Below are 19394 nucleotides of genomic sequence, written 5' to 3'. Positions count from 1 at the left end.
CACAACATTCTAATGTAACACTTCATTTACGAAAATTGGTTAATGTTTTTGTTGGATTATTCTTCTTGTAGGGACATATGTGGGAACAACTGTGCACAGAGCACACTTAGGGAATAAAGATGGCTGACCTTTAAAATGGAAACAGAGTCTGCTAGGGTGTTTGAATTCTTAATGCTTCCATCACTTTCCACTCTCCTGTTCTAAAATACTGAGCAGTTCTCTAGGTTACCAAAGAATCTGAAAAGTTCTGAGTGAAAAAAAAAACTCAGTGACTTCACAAAAAACAGAACAGCTAAAGTTTTTCTTCTAAATTTCAATACTTTTTATGTGGACAAATTAAAGTCACAAACTAAGAAACGAAGATGATCTGAGGAACCAATGACCACTATTTTCATCCTTACAACATCGTCAACACTTATTTCCACTCTCTTTTCCAGGCTCGTAATGTCGAAAAAGTTTGGATGGAAAGAATTCCAGCAAGGGACTGAATAGGAACCCGTCAGTTTCCCTAAAGTTTCACGCTCCAGTTGCTTTTTGCCAATCCTAGCTTTGCTCCTCATGCCAGCGTTCGCGCATCCCAGATAACTCCAAATGGACGTGGTTTTATATCCGAGATTTTCAAAATTCGCAATTCCATGAAAGCAGCCACGAGATAGCAGCCAAAGCCAAAACGAGGTGGCGTGTTCTTTTGAATGCCCTTCGCTAATGAGAAATATTGGGGACGAGGAAGTTCGAGCAAAATATGTTCGATGAATGTTCGTTGATCGCGCGCGGTCCGGCGACGCCGCTTCACGTCACAAATCATTGCCTCTTGCACGAATTAGTATTCATGACGGCAACAGAATCAATTCCTCTAGTACGACGTCGCAACGACGCCAACGATAACTTCACCGAAAATGCCGGCCACGCCCAGTCTTCGACGTTGCCGTCGATGTCGTCCTGAACGTGCGTGGCTGGCCAGGAGGGGCGTGACATCGGAAGTCTGTCTGTGGTGTCTCGTGTCTCTTAGCCAGTGTATCCTATTCGAAATCAATAGTAGAGCCCGTGTGCGAAGAAGCTGTCAGTGTGTGTATTTGTTGGTGAGTAGCACAAATACATACACACACACAGACAGATGGGTCAACAACATTCCGGATTCGTTGTCGAAATCGCCAGTCCACGTTTGGGACGATTTCAGGTGAGACTTGTAAGATTTTTACCTGCGGTGGAATCTTTGATCACTGCACGCTTGTGTGGCTTGTTAGCAAAATGTTAATAGTGTTTTATGAAATTTGTGCCGCGGCCAAGCAGCTGTGCGTAGAGTAGGAGATCTTTTTGTTTTGAAGCAAATTTGCTGCATCGTCTCTGCTTTCTAATTAGGTTTTTTCGCTCCCTAAGGCATCCTTAACAAAAAAACGATGACTTTAATAAGCTGTGTCATGCGAATTGGATGCAATTCTTCCGTTTGGATATTAAAAGAAATTAATTACCACAAAACCTAATATCCTTTGCTAACGTGCTGGAAGAGTTTGAATTGTTTGAATTGTCAGACCATTTCAGTACTTGTTATTTTCCGCAATAATGCTGGATATACTCTATACATACGTTAATTATCTCAAGAAGAATGTGCAATTTGTGCTGTTTTTTTCAAATAATTTGTTTATCTACCAATTTCTTTATTCATGAGTGAAATCAATATGCTAGGCAACAAATCTTTGCTTTTTACAATTTTTCGACCCTTTTTCATTTGTCTTCGTCCTTTAGTGTTCAATTTCTTTTATGGGCGAAATGAAATGAGATTTTGATGGAATTTCTCATTTCTCTTTATTACAGGATAAATTTCTAGCAGGTATAACACAATATTCTCAACGGCTTCGTGTTTTTAAAAAATCGTTTTTCCTTGTCGCATTCCTTATTTGTTAACATCGTTTTCCCCGGAATTCCAACTTTTGCATTTTTTCCTTGCCTACCTGTTCCCTTGGTCTATTTGCTGCTTAATTCTTTTTCCATGAAACTAGTTTTTTAAATGTTTTTTACTTCCTCAAACATGGCTTATCAAATTATTTGAATCTGCAAATTTCATTCCTGATTTATTGAAACTTATCATTTTCAAAAATTTTCTCGTATCTCCTACAAGTTTTTATGCTCATTCCACACTTTCTCATCCCTACTTTTCTTGTAATTTCCGCTTCATCTTTTCTGTTGTTGTTTTCCAAAAACAATAATCTTAGATATTCTAAACTCATTAATTAGTGGGCATGTGCTGTTATGGTATTTGAAGTGGTTTTCCTTTTGGGACTACCAACTCGTTCTTAGGGGTTGTCATTAATCCTTTATAAGATATTTACCACGATCGCACGCCATACACATTTTTGTTTATGTGAATCGCTTATGACATCGTCACCAAGGAGAATAACAACGCTTCGGTGTCCCATCCCTCATAATAATTGCGTGAAAATCTATTGCTTCCCCTCAACAATTGGCTGAGTATTGAGATCTTTGGCTATTGGATCGTTCCGTAGTAGACACGACAAGCGCACCTGGATTTTCGGGACATTCTAGACATTAGAATTATCCCTCCTTCATAATGTTGCTGAAGGCAGCGCTGACGATTTCAAGTGCATCATAGGTTCCTTCGCTCGTTTCCTTATAGCGGCAATGGGGACTCAGAGAAGGTTCACATGACTCAAGAAGGAGTCCACGCCCTAGCTTAAATATTTTGATTGAAAGATTAGGAAGGAAGAGGAAGCGAATTTGAAATACTTTGAACACGAGGAAATTTCTCCTGTTCGAGAAGTTTGTCTGGATAAGATCGGAGGCGGAAAATTTATAAGCATATCCTAATCGAAAAAGAAAGTAATGTATGAGTTTTGTTTTTTTTTTTCATCAAAACCATCTAAAAAGTAAAAGAATAATTTCGTAGCTCTAACACAGCCACATTTTTATGCTTTTTATTTTGTTAGCATTTATATGTGTAACGTTGAACACAGTGGGGAAAAACGTAACAATATTACGGAGCTACAAATGGTGAATAAGACGTAAAATTTGTGATTGACGCTGAAAATCAAGTCCAATAAGACTCGAGAAAATAACACTGAATGTAAAAAATAAAGATGTAGGGCAGGCCAATTTGCAGTAATTTCTGAAAATCTACTGGAAAAAAGTTTTGAATTTTAAAGAAACGGTGAGGGGGACAAGAACGACAAGACAAGAACATTCTTAATTAGTACAGGAAACTGTGGTCTTATCTCATGCTATCCTACAATTTAGTTTATTATCTTCATTTAATTCATTACGACTACGGTACTGCTTATACTTATCAAATTGCATTAGTTTCTAATTATTTTTATTTGAATTCTTACTTTTTGTTTATGTTATCTGCTATATGTGAATGTACATCCACCAAGTGTACAGTAAGTGGGTAAGCGGAAAATCTTCGTAGGCATCCTTATCGAAAAAACAATTAATGCATGTTATGTTATATACCTATTAAATGAAAAATTATACATATCCGTATTTCCGTGTGGATATTGTACATGTTCTGTAGCAGGAAGATGACCTAAAGCAAACAAAGCTGTTTAAAAATCCTTATTTAATGCATAAAGTTCATGCGGAATTGCACTTGGTTCTACTTTTTCTTGCTTCTATTCATGACGCAAATATGTGTGGATTCAAATAAATAAATAAATAAATCGATGCGAAAAATTCACATTTCACACACTTGGCGAAAGGTCTTTGTAATAATTTTGTTGAGTATATGAAATGTTTCTCTATGAATCTTTGGAGAGCCTTTTCAATGTTATGTCGCAGAAGGGATTTCCTTCTTCATTTATTCTTTTTTTTCTTCCTTTTTGCTAAAATACGGCACTCTTGGGATGCGCCCCCACGTTCACTTCAATTCTGAATCGTTTGAGGTTCACCAACGTGTAACTGGCCTAAACAATGACTTGTGGTTCTGTTTTTTTTTATCCAGAGTAAATGTCTGGAAGGTCACTTGCAAATGCAAATTAAAGCGCTCATTCTAGTGTTTGCTTTTTTTTTCTTCGAATTCTACATTCTTTTTCTATAATCAATTGCTGTGCTGCGATCCAAAATTCTTCATTCCCCAGAGCAACTCGCCTCATCGCTCATTCCTCGGCATTGGATTTCATAAGTTTTGAAGATTCTTATATGCTGCAGTCAGTATAAGATTTCTGCAGAAAATGCAAAATTGTAGGCAATATAGGCATCCAATTACACTGTAATTGGATGGAACAAATGATGGCAATTTACAGACGAGCTCAACCGTAAATCCTCATTCTATTCAGCAGTAAACACAAAGCAAAGCTATAGTAAGCGACATTCGAATGAAAAATCCCTACAACCGGTTTTAAATTTACTACCAAAGCTTTGGATTTGTCAAATGAAGAAAAGAAACTTCTTTAACTGCATTACGGTTTTTTTGGTTCCCTGTTCTTTCTCTCTTTTTATCATAATTGTGTGCGTAGATGCTGTCTTTCTCAATTGAACTCTTTTCGACGAAGTGGTGTTGCTTTTAAAGTCTCCTCGATACCGTATCCACTGTAGTGAAGGATTCAAAAGATTTGTTTAAGAGTTATTCAAAAATTTTGTCGAATAGCTCTTTTGTACGTTCTAGTCTTGTTAGAAGAGGCAGCATGGTATTGTCGTGTTATCTGTGGTTGCTTGAAAGCATCCTCAGTGAGGAGCGACGGGGAACTGTTACCAACTGCTGTAGGCTCATAGCCCCTCAATTATGAGTCACAAAAGGATTCGAATGTAGTCGAGGAAGAAGACTTGATGAAGGTTCACACAAACCCTGCCGTGTCACTGGGGAAGGTGCTATAACCCCTTTAATCACCCTAACACCTTACTGTCGATGATAGGAAGTTTCCATTTAGGAGTTGGTAGTCGTAGGGACAGATTATTTCACAGCAATTTCGTTGGTTGACGTAGCGTGTCTTGCTGGTCTTATTGCATGTGGAAACCTCGTTAAATGACTCTTAAAATGTAAGTAATTGATGAATTTGCTAAATAAATGACCTCTTGTCATACATTCTTGAACAGTACCGTAATCTTAAGGAGAATATAATATAATAATATGCAATAATATAATAAATAGTAATATAATAAAAGGTGAAATTATGAGGTATATAACACAGTGATGCGCTACGAATCTTTAGTTTTTTTTTGTATTCTCAATTGTCCGGTTGCATATTTGGAATGTTACTATTGAAAAAAGAAGAATCTGAAACAAACGGCAAAAAGTGGGGAGAAAATGAAAAGAAAAATATGTTCTATTTGTTGATCCTAAGCAAATTTGAGCATATGCAAGAATTCAAGAGCATATTCAAGAAGTTTTCTCATACATGAAAGTAAAAGAACCTTCATTTTCTCTCATAATGAAACCATTTTCCCCAATATTGAATTTTTGGCAACCGTTACATTCCACCGTAATCCTTTAAGAATACAACAGTGGTCTTTGTTCGTTATATTAATCGAGGTGAGTTAATCTAAAGAGTCAATCTAAAGTCATCGTGGACCAAGAAGCACAAAATTCTACTGTATTCGATATCGTCGAATATGTACTAAAAATGTAACATTTATTCAAATTAGCTCAAGTTACCACAACAATACCCACTCCTCCTTCCCTCTTCCAGAAAAAGCTCAAAAATGTACCAGCACGACAATGAATCCAGCTAATATATTTCTATTGTTGTCAGTGGAACGTGAAGTGCCCCAATTTTAAGGCACTTCCGTCCTTTCTTATTACAGTAACCCGGAAATGGATGCGGTTATTTAGCATTTATCGATTACACGAAGAGGGTGAGGACAAAATGGCAATTATTCATGAGCACATAGGGACAGGTGCATGGCACCACCATCTCAAGTTGTTGCTGATTTCGAGGTAGAGACTGCTGAGATTTTCAATGCTTGTTTTTGCACAAATGACGGTGAGGGTGTGATACTATGATGTTCTCATTGGATCAAAGTAAATCTTTTTTCACAATACAGTAATTGATATGAATTATTTTACTCGTGGCAATACTAGTGACTAAAAAACAATTGGTCGACCATTAAAACTGGAAAGTTTCCCGAAAACTTCCGTAGAATTCTTGCAGTGAAATTCGGATGATCACTTCCGGGAATGATTGCTCAAAAAAAGCTGGAATAATTGGGAAGGTTTCTATACTTGTAATTTTTTTCTTTACCTTTTCACTTACATACTTTCAAAGAAACAACAGTTCAATTTTTCTTAAACTTGTATTCGAAATATTCTGCTACTCTACCTTTCTCCCACTTTTTATCCATATTTGTCCAAATATTAATTCTAGTCTCTCTTATAACCAGCACCTTAACAAATAATTTTCTGGAGTTAAAATGATGGATGTTGAAGAATCAATACTGTTCTATCAAAACTAAAAATAACAAATTTCGAAAATTCTCGAGAGATAATTTTTTACAAGCGAAAAATTGTGAAATGCGGTGGGAAATACTTCCACCACATTACAGAATACATTTCGTTTTGTTTATTTGTTGTTTGTTTATTTGTTATAGTAATCTCCTCAGAATGATTTCTCAAAAATTTGCTCCAATTTCTTGAATGAGAGATGTGATTTAGACCTTAAAATAATATTCAAATGGATATAAGAAGGTATAGTAAAAATAAAGAAACGTTATCTGGAACTTTCCTCTTGTTTGTTTACCGCAAAAGCTGGAAATTTGACCATTTTTGTAGATTTGTGGACAAAAACAAGCAGAAAAATGTATGACTTAGTGACCAGAAATTCATGCCAATTTTCGCTTCAGTCAAAACTGGTTCAAAATTTATTTGATTCTCCGTCTCAAAAGTTTCATCCTCGGAATGTAATTTCTTTTCTCTTCCGCACTCACAGATGATCTATGGGCGTCTGACAGCATTCGTTGATGCAACATGCATCTTGACGAGATGTCGATTCTTAGACGTGGGGCTTGATGTCCGATAGCTGAAAATTTCGTGGGATAAATGGGATTTGAGTCGGGTAGATTTAAAGATTTCAATCGAGTAATAATTTCAGGCCGTTCCGCAAAAAGATCCGGACGAAGAAAATGAGCCATCGTGGCGGATTACAGTCAATCCATCGGCTGAACTGTTCGGATCGCAGCGATTGCGACAGCTTATCGATCGACTCTATCATCAGCAAAAGCTGCTGAGTGCAACCGATGCAAAACAGGTGACGCGATATTTGACTTGGTTTTTTTTCAGAATGTAATGACTAAGACATGCAGATTTGAATGAATAATGTGTTGGAAATGATGAGTCATCCAAGCAGTGCTTTTGAAAAATTCTCTCATTAAAGAACTGTAGTCGTTTTAATAAAAAGAGGGACTTTTGGCGATACCCATGAGTTATCGCTTTATCTGAAATACGACCGATAAGTATAATCGCAGGATTAGAAATATATTACATGCTGTCGGCAAACAAATTTTGCTAATGTCTTTATTCCATGCTCCGACACCCTACAATTTTATCTTCACACAAAAGCTTTGAACTGCTTGTTTCTTGCTGCTTTGAACTTATTTGAGGACTTCATCTGCCTATGTATTGAACAAGAGGATTTCATTCAAACAACAGGTCAGCTGAGCAAGATTTTTCACAGAAGGATTTTTTTTTCTGACTATTCTTTCACTCTCGTTAGATGCACTTTTCGTCATTTTTCGCTCTGTTTTCTTTGTTCATCTGTTTCTTCGCTCGCCTCCTTCTTTATGTGATAGGCCTTTGTTTTCTTTCTTTCTTTCTTTCTTTTCTTTTTTTTCTTTTTTAGTCTCCCTTACTATTTCTACCATCAATGATGTATAAAGGTTAAAATATGCAGCCATTTTTCTCTCTCTAATTAGCTTTTCACATTTTCTGGTGCATATCTCTCTGAATAACCCTATTTCTTTCTCGTTTCCACTTCAACGACTTTTCTCAATTTTCTCTTTGTTTTTGCGTTACTTTTCACGGTTCTTTCATGCACCTTTTCGTGTATTTTCAGGAATTTTCGCCTTTTTTGTCTCTTCTCTGTTTCTCTTCTCTGCCCCCTCTCTATTTTCAAGAAAAATAACGTAAAAGGAACCGAAAATGCTCGTTCACAAAATCATTACAAGTGTTCTCTGGCAGTTGATGCACTCGATGCATAGTTGCCAGAAACCTTCTCCATTTTTCTCCAAAACCTTTAAGATCATTCGTCGCCTTTTTGTTGGTTTCTTTAGTGCTGCCACAAAAAAGAAACAGTGGATCTTAGAAGGCGCAGAGGAAGGCAGATGCTGCTATACCTAGCCCGGCCATCCTATCCCTCCTTTTATTTGCACGAATGCCTATTTACTTTCTACTTCTCCATTTCCATTATTCCCATCCCTAAGGTTTCCTTTCTAGACTTTCTGGATTTTCTGCGTTTCCTTCACTTGTGTGACATATCTTGTTGTGCAATCGGAATTGCTTGCGTTCTTCTCCGCTTTCACCTTCTCCACAAATTTGTAGCTCTCATTATGCAAACAGTCCGCACAGCAGAACTAATTGTTGCCCGGCTCATGTCAATTCCGTATCAACAATTCCAAATTTATCCTTCTTTCAAATCGTACGCCTGCCCAGGAAATGCATCCATCCCACCAGCGCATCCGCTGATTTGGTCGCCATGACGAGTTCGAAACGCAATTAAGACTTGCCTGCAAGCTGGACGTCAGTGTTGGAGTGTAAACAGGAACTCGGGAATAAATCGGCAATCGGCAGGATGACTACAGTACCCCAAGAATTAACTAGAATGTCTGGTCGCATCGCTTCCCGCTGCTATTAGGTGCCATTTTAAGTGCTCCCCAACGGCGCGATCATTTCAAGGCTCATTTCCGCTACTCGGGTGCCAACGACAATTCCATGAGCCCACATTTCTCAACCATGGCGGGGTTAACGGAACCCATTTGCAGCTGAGAGTGATAGATGAGGGAAAAATTGTGTGAAAAGTGGATTTTCAGGTTCTCAATGCCCTCCAGGCTATTGATCCTTCTTCGGATTTGCTGTTACCATTACTCACAGTTCTATCAAACGCTACCGCTTATCCTGCAAATCAGGTAACGAGAATTATTCCTTGTGTCAGAAAGATAGTCCTTTGATAGAGAAACAAATATAAGGATTAAAAACTGAGCTATGCGATAAGGATTTAAGAAGGACCGCAGTAACCCAGCTACACTAATTAAAGAGTAAGAGTAAAAGAGAGATAGAAGGAAAACGATGGCAGATTGTTCGAAACCGCTGTTGCTTACCCACAAAAAAAATCATATAAAACACTTGACGACGATTGACAAAATCTTTAAATCGGTTAATGACATTTAGATTAGATGAGGAAACACGAGAAACTATAAGAAAAGACTACAGTTTCAAAGTTAGGAAAGAATTCCATAGGGTTAGAGAGTAGAATTCATGATATTGTGCAAACTTCGTGGTACAACTTCGTCACTTGGATTTTATATTTATCCCGTTAATAGGTAGGTGCAGAGTTAGGATTAAGACCACAGTAGCTAAAATTACAAAAAAAGTAAGGATGATTTAAATGCTTTTTCTTCAGCCTTTCCACTAAAGATCCGAAAAGATCCGATATAAGTAGATGAATTATCAAAATTAACCTTAGAAAGCAAATATGGTAATTTACTCATTTTAAAACACTCACAGGTACTATAAACAGGGACGAAAAAGGACAGAGTTTACTAGAATTTTTCCTAAACTTCATAGGACAAAGATCTGGCCCTTTCTGCATATTCGTTCACAGGTCATTTCTCTGCTACAGAGAGGTGAGAAATCTCCGCGCAAGCCTCAGAACGCTACTGTAGAACAACAATTACCAGAATTTGGATGACGAGCTTAGCGCAGAACGGATGAGTTCATCAGGGGATTCGGCTAGCGGGACCTCGCTAGACATGTGCGACCGCGATGCGCTGATAAGGCAGAGAATATGATCAGGCCAGGTCACTCTTTGTATCATACCTTTGTCTTTGTCTGCGGTTTCATACATCCAAAGTGAAGATATATTTTAACACTCGCACGTCTCCGAAATACAACTTCGTCGGTCCAACTGCGTGGATGAGAACCGAAGAAAAAAATTTGAAAAAAAATCAAAAAAAATAATCAAAACATTAGCTGTCAACACAGAAGATTACCACTGGCTGCAGCCCCAACAAAATAATGAAAAAGACTTTGAACTCTTTCAATATAATGGCCTCTAAACCCAACCAATTTGTTCGCTTGCTTGAGTTTTCCACTCGCTCAAATCGGTTTTTAGTGAACATGTTGACGATTTGCCGGAATTCCGCCGGACGTCAAAGAACTCAAATCCATTTTTCTTCCTGATATGAACGAACTCGTCGCAGCCGACGAATTAATTCGAGAAGCGGAAACAAAAGGCAATTTGTCGTTAAGTGTAGGCCATTTCATTCCGGTGAATGAATGGTGTGAAATGTGTTCCGAATGAATCTCTTCAGATTTCTTCGGGCTTTGTGGAATAAAACCAAAAGAACACGAGAAAAAAGTTATAAATCGTGAGTTTCTCCATTTGGAAAGGAGGATAAATTTACAAACAAAATAGAGGGAAAAGATTATTAAATTTTGCCTACTTGTTAAAGGCAGGTTGCCACGAATCTGCCACGAATGTGGTGAGGAAATTCGCGAAAGAAGCTGGAAATGGGATTGTAGATTGCTGGACTCGACGTAGTTCCTTGATCGTCGTATAAAAACGGCGTGGAAGTCGCTGTTTTCAGAGTCGATTCCACTTGTACCGCGCCACCCTTGTGTACGCGCCGTATCCACGTGAGAGCGGTCGAAGACTGAGGAGATCTGTACACCTGCCTATTCAAGCGAAACCAATGAAGAAGCTGGCTAAGGGTATCGCAGTAGATAAAAAATAAATGCATACATACGTAGTGAAGCATTCTAACTTACCTCGTAGGAACTAGTGCGGTTCCCACGCCGTTTTCCATGACGGTTAAAGAGAGATGAGCGGAACTAATCCGGATCCCGCAATCTACAACCACATCTTCAGCTTTCTCCGTGGATTCCTTCACCACGTCAGATTCGTGGTTTGCTGCGTTTAAGTACGCTGACTATGATATCACAACCACCTCAAAAAAGCTTATTTCGTCTATAGCGCTGATTTTTCTTGCGATCCCTTTTTAATAAGTACTTACATAAAAGTGTTAATATATATTTTTATCAGCATATATATATATATATGTGCTGATAAAGAATTGATTTTGAATTAAGCAGAAATAAGAAGATACAACTAATAGAAAAATGAGTGGAATTGAAGCGCAGAGAGTTTCTGCAAGCAGAGGAAGCCGTCCGTCAGGTGCGTTGCCCCCAATCGGTTCAACTCCAGCGATGTCGATTGTGTTCATACCAAAGCCGCTGTGTGAGCCGCTTAAAATTTAAAAGAATGCGGAATCAAGTTCAGGCTCCTGTCTGAAAAGTGCAACAAGCTTTTTTACTGTAAGGTGTTTTATTGTGATTTGCTTATAGATTAGAACGAGTACACTAAACTTTATTGGTAATATGTGAGAGAAGATTTAGATTCATTTTGCAAGCATGTTCGTTTAAACGACCGAAAACCAACACTTGGATATATTTTACTTACAACAGCGGAAAATTGCTTGCAAAGAATATTGATTCTGCTTTCCAAATCTCGACTGCAAAGCTTTTTTCTTCTTGACGAGAGCTAGGAGAACGTTTTTATGGTGGTGCATTAGTAGAGTGCATCGGAGAGTTCTCACGAAATGACTTCAGAGCCATAGAACCAATGATGGAGTGTTGAGAAAGCGAGAAATGAATCTGCAAATTGCTGCTAGGGGACTGAATTTCTACGGAAGAAATGGGTGTGAGATCACTCACAACTTCCCTTTAGATTCTAATGCGTGAATTACGAATCACCGAACGAGTAGCCGAAATGATTTGTTCGCCACGACATGGATGGTCACGGTCGTGTAGAGTGATGCTGTTACAATGCCTTGCCAATATGGCAGTATCGCCTGAGAATCACGTAAGTAACTGCATAATTCACAGAACTACACCGTTACACCCACGCATTTCTTTTCAGGCAATCGTACGCTGCGCAATTCCGCACGCCATTCAACGCCTATCGTCCGCTGACGAAATGGAGGTTGTGGTAGCGCTACAAGCGCTCACGAATCTATCGCTGAATATCACTACGGAACAGGTGCAGCTATGTAGTTATCAGTTTTGCGGATCTGTTTATATTCTCCTCTGCAAATATGTTCATCTTAGAGTAGAGATTGTGAAAATTCATTTTGCAAGGGCAGCGGCGGAATATATTGTAAGTCGTTGCAATCCGTACCGTCCGTCTCCTTTACTTACATCCACACACCCAGTAGAGCCGATTGTACTCACTAGTACACAGCTTTCTTATGTTCGCTAATCTCCACCGCTTTAATTTTTAGAAATTTTCTTATTTGCATATTAAAAAGCACGTTGTGGTGCATATTAAAACGCAACGCAAACAAGAAAACATGAAACTGCATCCGAAAAATTGTTATGATAACTTAATACTGCAAACGTTCCAACAATTTACACTTTAATCTAAACCCTCGGAGATACAATTTTTAGCATGTCTTATAGCAGAATAAATGAACTTTTACTCCTATGACCTCCAAACCTTTCCAGGACTGATGTGGCACAGACAGATGGGAAAAATGTCAATTTACGGATTTATGTTCCATTTAAATTTCAAAAAATATCATTTCAAAAAAAGGTTCCAAAAAAGTAGTTTGACTAATCCGTAGGAGAACCCTTATTCTTCCAATAAATATGTTGAAAATTGTCATTCATGACGTTCTCACAAATTTATTTACGATCTTCTAAAGCTGATGACGGGGCGGGTGTGGTGCAGTCGGTTAGAGGCCCGTTGTAGCTACACGGTCGAGGGTTCGAAACCGCCCTAGTGCATACCAAACCTTCCATCCCTTCGGGGTCGATAAATTGGTACCAGACTTGTCTGGGAGGATAGAAACACTGACTTGATCATCGGCTGTCCCTCGCATTGTATGTAGGCCAACACGCGCTCCAAAAACCTCATCGATTACGAATTCCAGTAAAACGCGTTGGCGCATCCCAAGTGGATCGATACGCCTGTTACTTTATCCTTTTATCCTTCTAAAGCTTATGACATTCACACAAAGTGAGCATTCTTGGCAATTAAGTGTTATTTATCTCAGGTATAAATTGTTGAAAACTATGCAGCATTGATTTATTCGTCATTTAAACATTCACTTCTAAGTTTTTTTCCTTCATTTGCATAAATGTGCTCGTGATGTCGAACGAGTGAACTCTTATTGTCTTATTCTCTGTCTTTTTTTGACCTTCGACCTGTACTTTCGTGATTTTGGGAGATCGAAGGAGTACGGGGTCGTTTTCGAGAGAGTGGTGTCTTATCACCGCGTTTGATCCTCCTTATGGTGTTTGCACACCAGAAGCCCTAGGCTATCTTATATCATCAATATATCTTATATACTTTAAGTGAATAAAATGCAGGCGACAGGTCTATTTAGTTTTACAGTCCGTTGACCAATCTCTCTTTTTTTCTCACACCCTCGCTGACATCATTGGCCGTTCCGATCCTTTTAAGAACATCAGTTTCAACAGATTTCAAGTGAAATCCATGTAGTAACCGCAATAGAAGACATACGCGAAATTTGCTTTCAATGTATCTCTTGATTGGAAGTTTTTTCTCCTACTACTACTTTTTCTCCTACTAATCAGAAGTCGGGCGTCCATGTCGCTTGCTGCCGATCGTTTGAGGGGATTACTAAGAGCGACCTTAGTTCCTCTGGCTTGTATCTTTCCTACCAAACTTTGCAAGAGTTCAATATATTGATTACTTGCTCAGATTCCTCAGTTCGTTCACGCTATTCCATATTGCTTGTCACGGTTATGGGTGCGTGGTGAACCAAACATAAACGCATTGCGACTGCTTGTAAACTTAAGCTGTTGTCCGGATATGGTACCATACATGCTTGGTGCAAAGGTACGTCGTAGAATTTTATGGCGATCCAGTTGTTGTTCTTTTTATGGATAAGTTTAAGTCAGTGAGTGGTTTGCTACGTCTTTTGGATACGGATCGTGAGGAGGTTCTACTTCGAGCGATTACTTGGATTTTGTGCACCTCGTCAGCAGTGGATGCGCTTCATCTAACATATGATCGAATAGCGTGCCATAATCAGGTGAGCATTAGTCCAAGATCAAGTTTAAAAGTAGAACGAGGACTCGTGAACACCATAACACTCAAAGGAATGACCTAGACGAAGCATAGTATTAGGGTGTTTGGAAAGTATCTGCCGAAAATTTCGCAGTAGCGCAGATTTTTTGAGATGTGCTGGAAGTCCCGTTTTAAATATCATGATCATGATATATAAATATATAATAACGAGCTTAGTCTGTGTGTGTGTAGTGTATGTAGGTATGTATGTATGTATGTGTGTGTGTTTTTGTCTGTGTGTCACGAAATTCGAAAAAGGGGATGCGACGGGTCCACCCAGCGTCGGATTGGTGCGCTGGGGCCAGATAGCTATAAAATGGGTTGCGACGGGTCCACCGGCGGCAGATTGGTGCGCCGGCGCCAGATACCTATGGGAGGGGGTACGACAGGTCTAACGGCGTCAGATTGGTGCGCCGGCGCCAAATTGCTATAATATCGGGTGCGACGGATCCACCGCCGTCGGTGGACCCGGTCTTTGGTGCGCAATGACTTAGTGTGCATGACGCAAAAGATGAATGGTTGGAGCCTTTTCATAGAAGTGACCACTGGGCGCTTTGTTCTTCACCTTTATGACTCCTCCGCGTGCCTACTTGCTTCTTTGTTCGCCTCAAGTTTGTAGCATGCCGTTCTCAGAAAGTGGAAATACGCATGCAAACGGATGCTTAAATAGTAGCAAGATGTTTATGTGATCTGACGTGGAACTTTATCTTTATCAGTAGGATGATGTCTTTCACATCATTTCATGTTAAAACATCATTCTGTGATAACTTTTGGAAGAAATCAGGAAGAACACTCATACTTCGAGTAATGCCTTCAAATTGTATCTATATTATTCTGGCATCGAAGGAGTGTTTGTAGCTGATGGTCGAATATTCGCGTTTAGAAGGAAAACTCCGTAATCTTAATCTTAACCTCAATTTATAATATAAAGAAGAGGAGGAGAGCGTTGTTAAAAAACACAAATCTAATTTTACAGAAAACACCTCTACTATTAACTTTCGTTGATCAGTCAAGGGGAGCGAAGCTAAAACCACCGAAAGTCTGAAGTCCGGCTTTAGCCGGACATTCAGACTGGCATTATATAAGGGCACTACCGCATGTATACATATAACACATCTGGCTCCCTCTTCCTTGCCCATTTTATCCTATAATGGACGAATATTACACCCATATTCGACATGTGCTCCTTTACGAGTTCGAAGCTGGCCACCCCGCTGCTGAAGCCCATCGAAACTTAAATCAAGCATTCGGCACTGAAGCCCCTTCCGAGCGGACTGTGCGCGCCTGGTTCCAGCGCTTCAAAACCGGAAACAAGAAACTCGAAGATGAGCCTCGTTCTGGTCGACCGACTGCAATATCGTTCGATGAACTGAAGAATCTGGCGGAGCAACATCAATATGAGGCTGTGCGGTATTTTGCTGCCGGTTTTGGCTGTTCGCTGTCCACAGTGAGCAGTCGACTGCGAACTCTCGTGAATTGTGAAAAAGCTCGGACAGTGGCTCTCACATGCATTGAGTGACGGCAACCGCCAAAGACGCCTGGACGACTGCACTCAGCTGCTCTCCAGAAGCCACAGATTCGACTGGCTGGACACCATTGTCACTGGAGATGAAAAATGGATCTCTACGTCAACCACACCCACAAACGTGCGTGGTACGCCAGCAATGAAATGCCGGATCCTTTCGTGAAAGGTGAAATCCATGAGAAGAAGGTCATGCTGAGCGTCTAGTGGTGAGTTTACCCTTTCGAACTGCTGCCGGACAACACGACAGTTGCTGCCGAGGTCTACTGTGCTCAACTGCAAAGACTGGCCGAGAAGATCTGCAAGGAGCACCCGAAGCTCGACAACATTCGCCTGCTGCAAGATAACGCCCTCACATCGCCAAGAACACTTTCCAGAAAATTCTGCAGCTCGGATGGGAAGTTCTACCGCACCCACCGTACAACCAAGACCTGGTCCCGAGTGACTACTGCCTCTTCCGATCGCTTCAGCATCACCTGGAAGAGAAGCGCTACGATGACCGTGACCACCTCGAAAATGAACTTCGGGCTTTCTTCGCCTCCAAGTCGCCGGAGTTCTACGCCAAAGGAATCCGTGATCTTGTGAGATATTGGCAGACGGTTGTCGATGTTGATGGGGATTATTTCTTCAAATAATAAAATGTTGTTAAAAAGTTGTGTTGTTTTGAAATTTTGCTGTATTTCGGCGGATATTTTCCGAACACTTTAATAGAAAACTGACCCTGTCCGGATATCCAGGTGAATAGAGTGGGGGGTGGAGTTCACGAACATGAGCGCGATCGGGTACAATCCCACCTAATGGTCATAAAAAACAATGTGAGAAGCGTCTTGTCGATAAAATTTTCCTAGGAGGGATCCATACATGTGTCACGTATGCAGGCACTGGCATATGCGCCACGTCCGCGAGAAAGCGGACAATGAATGTGCTGCTGAACGCAGCGCTTATGCTTTCGCTCGCATACGTAACACGTCGTCAAGTGCCTCGTGGGGAAACATGGTCAATAAGACCATTTCCCAAACCAATTCTCAGGACATGCTGGGGGAATTAAACATGTTCGTGCCAATATTCGTGATCTACATCCCTATCCCTATCCTCTCGTGAAAGGATCCCAACTTCGTTAAATTCGTGGTATGCTCCCTCCGAATTTTCTTTTAAGGATCCGTTTCGTAATCCTGCACATACACTCTACCACTCCATATATGGTCCGAAGAGTCGTGAAGAACTGGAACAACGAGCTCGAGAGTTAACACTTCACACGAACCCCGATGTCGTAAACAAAGCCACGCGGCTACTCGAAATATTAAAAAATGTGGGCTGATACGACAGGAGCAAAGTGTATTTTGCATCATTTCAATCAGCCAAGTCCTGTGCACATCGAATTTTCAGATCCCACCGTTTCCAACGCTTGGTTCGCAGCTGAATCGATTATGATCCTGTACAATCCATGTATGTAGAGCATAACATACTACGACAGTATGTTACAGACAGTATGTATCTGTTTCATGGTGGAGACCGATACTGTTCATCTTTCTCTTTCACTTCGATTGTCTGCGAAACATTCCTAGTTTTACCCAACGCCTTTTACGTTTGATTGAGCTGCGGTTCAACGGTTTCTCGCATTTTTTTTTGTATTTCTCGTCGCTGAACGCGTTCCGATTTTACTGGTGTTTTCGTTTTGGTGGCAATAAGTTTAGCATGGATCTCTACAGATTTCTTCTATGAATGTGTGCTTTAAATTGAATTTTGAATAAATTTAGCTCGCTAGGTTATTTTCTTCTCTAATTTTTCGCCTGTTGTCGAGTCCACAGTGTAACGTTGAAAGGTTCTTAGAAGAGATAACTGTTTTTATGAGCGTTATCTGTTTGCCTGTGGCGATGAGCAATTCTTCAAGAGTTACTTAATTAATTTCCCGTTGACGGAAATGATCCCTTCCAGCTCATTCGAGTAAACACTGCCAAAGAAGAGATTGATTTAGCTAGCGGGAAATGACTGCGCATTTGATAAAGAATTAGAATTTGAAAAGAAACTGTCTAAATCGATACGAAAGTGACTGCAAAAATGGACAAGATATACAAGAACTGACGTTCAAGCTACTAGGTAGAATCTTACCAATAGGGCGGTTTTAAGGCTCTTCGTGAGGATTTGAGTTATCATAGAATAGATGGTGTGTGTAACTAGGCTGGAATTTGGGTTAATGATACGTTTGTGGAGAAGGTCTATGGTTTTTCTAAAGGAAGAAAGGTGGACCTTCTTGACTCTGACTCCAAAGGCAGGGAGTAAACTCTAAAACTGTCCCATGCCGCTCAGAAAGCTATTCAAGAAGCTGCATTTAGAGGCATCACCCCACGAATTTGAGGTGGTACGGATTTCGGATGGAGTATTCGTATACGGGATCGTAGATTATGGGGAGAGGGGTGATTCCGTCCATTTCTTCCTAATTGCCGTAAAAAACGGCCCGGAGGATGCGGCGCCGCACAGGTGCGCTCCAGTCGAACTCCCTGTAGAAAATAGAGCGCCAGAACGCCTGAAGCCGTATCTTTGGGGCCGTTTTTTACGGCAATTAGGAAGAAATGGACGGAATCACCCTCCTCTCCATAATTTACTATCCCTTATAAGAATGCTCCACCTGAAATCAGATTCGTGGAGTGATGCCTTTAAAGAGGCTATTCATGTGTTTCTCTTGAATGGGCCGGTGAGAAGAAACTTCTGGCCTTCGACTACTCGCACGTGTATGCGGCGCGTTGCAGCTGAAATCGTTGTAAAAAAAACAGCGTCGTTCGCGTCCACGATTAAGGAGAGATGAGCGAACCACCCCGGATCCCGCAATCTACAACCCCACTTCTAGCTTTTCCCGCGGATTTCTTCACCGCGTCAGGTTCCTGGTAAGCTGCCTCCGAAAAAAAATTAGGTGAAATCTATGACTTCGGCTAACTCACATGTATTTAAGCAGTGAACTACGTCGAAAAAATAAGCAAAATACAAAGACGAAAGAACATTAAGTTGTTCGGTTAGATGCAGTGAACACATGGATAAACACAAATGTTTGTTTCTATCCTCAAATCTTTCGTGATCACCTTTTCAGTGAAGAAAACCACGAACATTCAGGCTGCATACCACCAAACTCTCAGTTGTTTCGTCCCAGTCCAAACCAACCGCTCGAATATCTCGAAGATCGAAGATAATAAAATTTGTTCCGTTAGAGAAAAGGAAAAATAAGTAAAAGACAAGCGCGAGAAAGTCTTCATTCATCCTTTTTCTAGGAAAATATACAGCGACTAATAGATGACGGAAAAAAAACCGGATCGGCAAAAGTGGTGAAGCATCCAGTTGCTAACAGCACTTAGAATGACAATATGTACACACAGTAAAATTGGAAACGGAAAATCCCTACAAACCCGGTTTTCACAGTTTTCTTTGCATGTCGCCTTAGTAGTTACAATTGGAGGTAACGCAAAAACCGAGTTGTATTTATACTCGTAACAAAAAAGGAAGATTGGAAGAGCACACAAAGCACACAGGGAAAAAATCTCATGACAAAAGTTGAGCAGAATCATGGCAACACTTGCGGAATTTCATCTTTTGAAGATCATTCAGGAGACATTCGTAGCGATCCGAGCGCACAG

At 40.2% G+C, this 19394-nt stretch overlaps 1 protein-coding gene across 1 annotated transcript; it reads left to right on the top strand.

The window, feature by feature from the left end:
* Positions 1 to 1114: 1114 nt before the first annotated feature.
* On the top strand, positions 1115 to 17202 carry RB195_001241 (uncharacterized protein; the record flags this gene model as incomplete). Its single annotated transcript, XM_013436344.2, has 9 exons — positions 1115 to 1177; positions 7035 to 7190; positions 8968 to 9063; positions 11883 to 12017; positions 12075 to 12194; positions 13881 to 14018; positions 14077 to 14214; positions 16928 to 17080; positions 17158 to 17202. 9 exons carry the CDS (start codon positions 1115 to 1117, stop codon positions 17200 to 17202), a joined length of 1044 nt encoding a protein of 347 aa, XP_013291798.1.
* Between the last annotated feature and the right edge of the window lie 2192 nt (positions 17203 to 19394).

This window comes from Necator americanus, chromosome IV, assembly GCF_031761385.1.
Source record: "Necator americanus strain Aroian chromosome IV, whole genome shotgun sequence".
Lineage (NCBI taxonomy): Eukaryota > Metazoa > Nematoda > Chromadorea > Rhabditida > Ancylostomatidae > Necator > Necator americanus.
The sequence above is the reverse complement of the archived record's forward strand: the minus strand, read 5'-3'. Positions and strand labels throughout refer to the sequence as shown.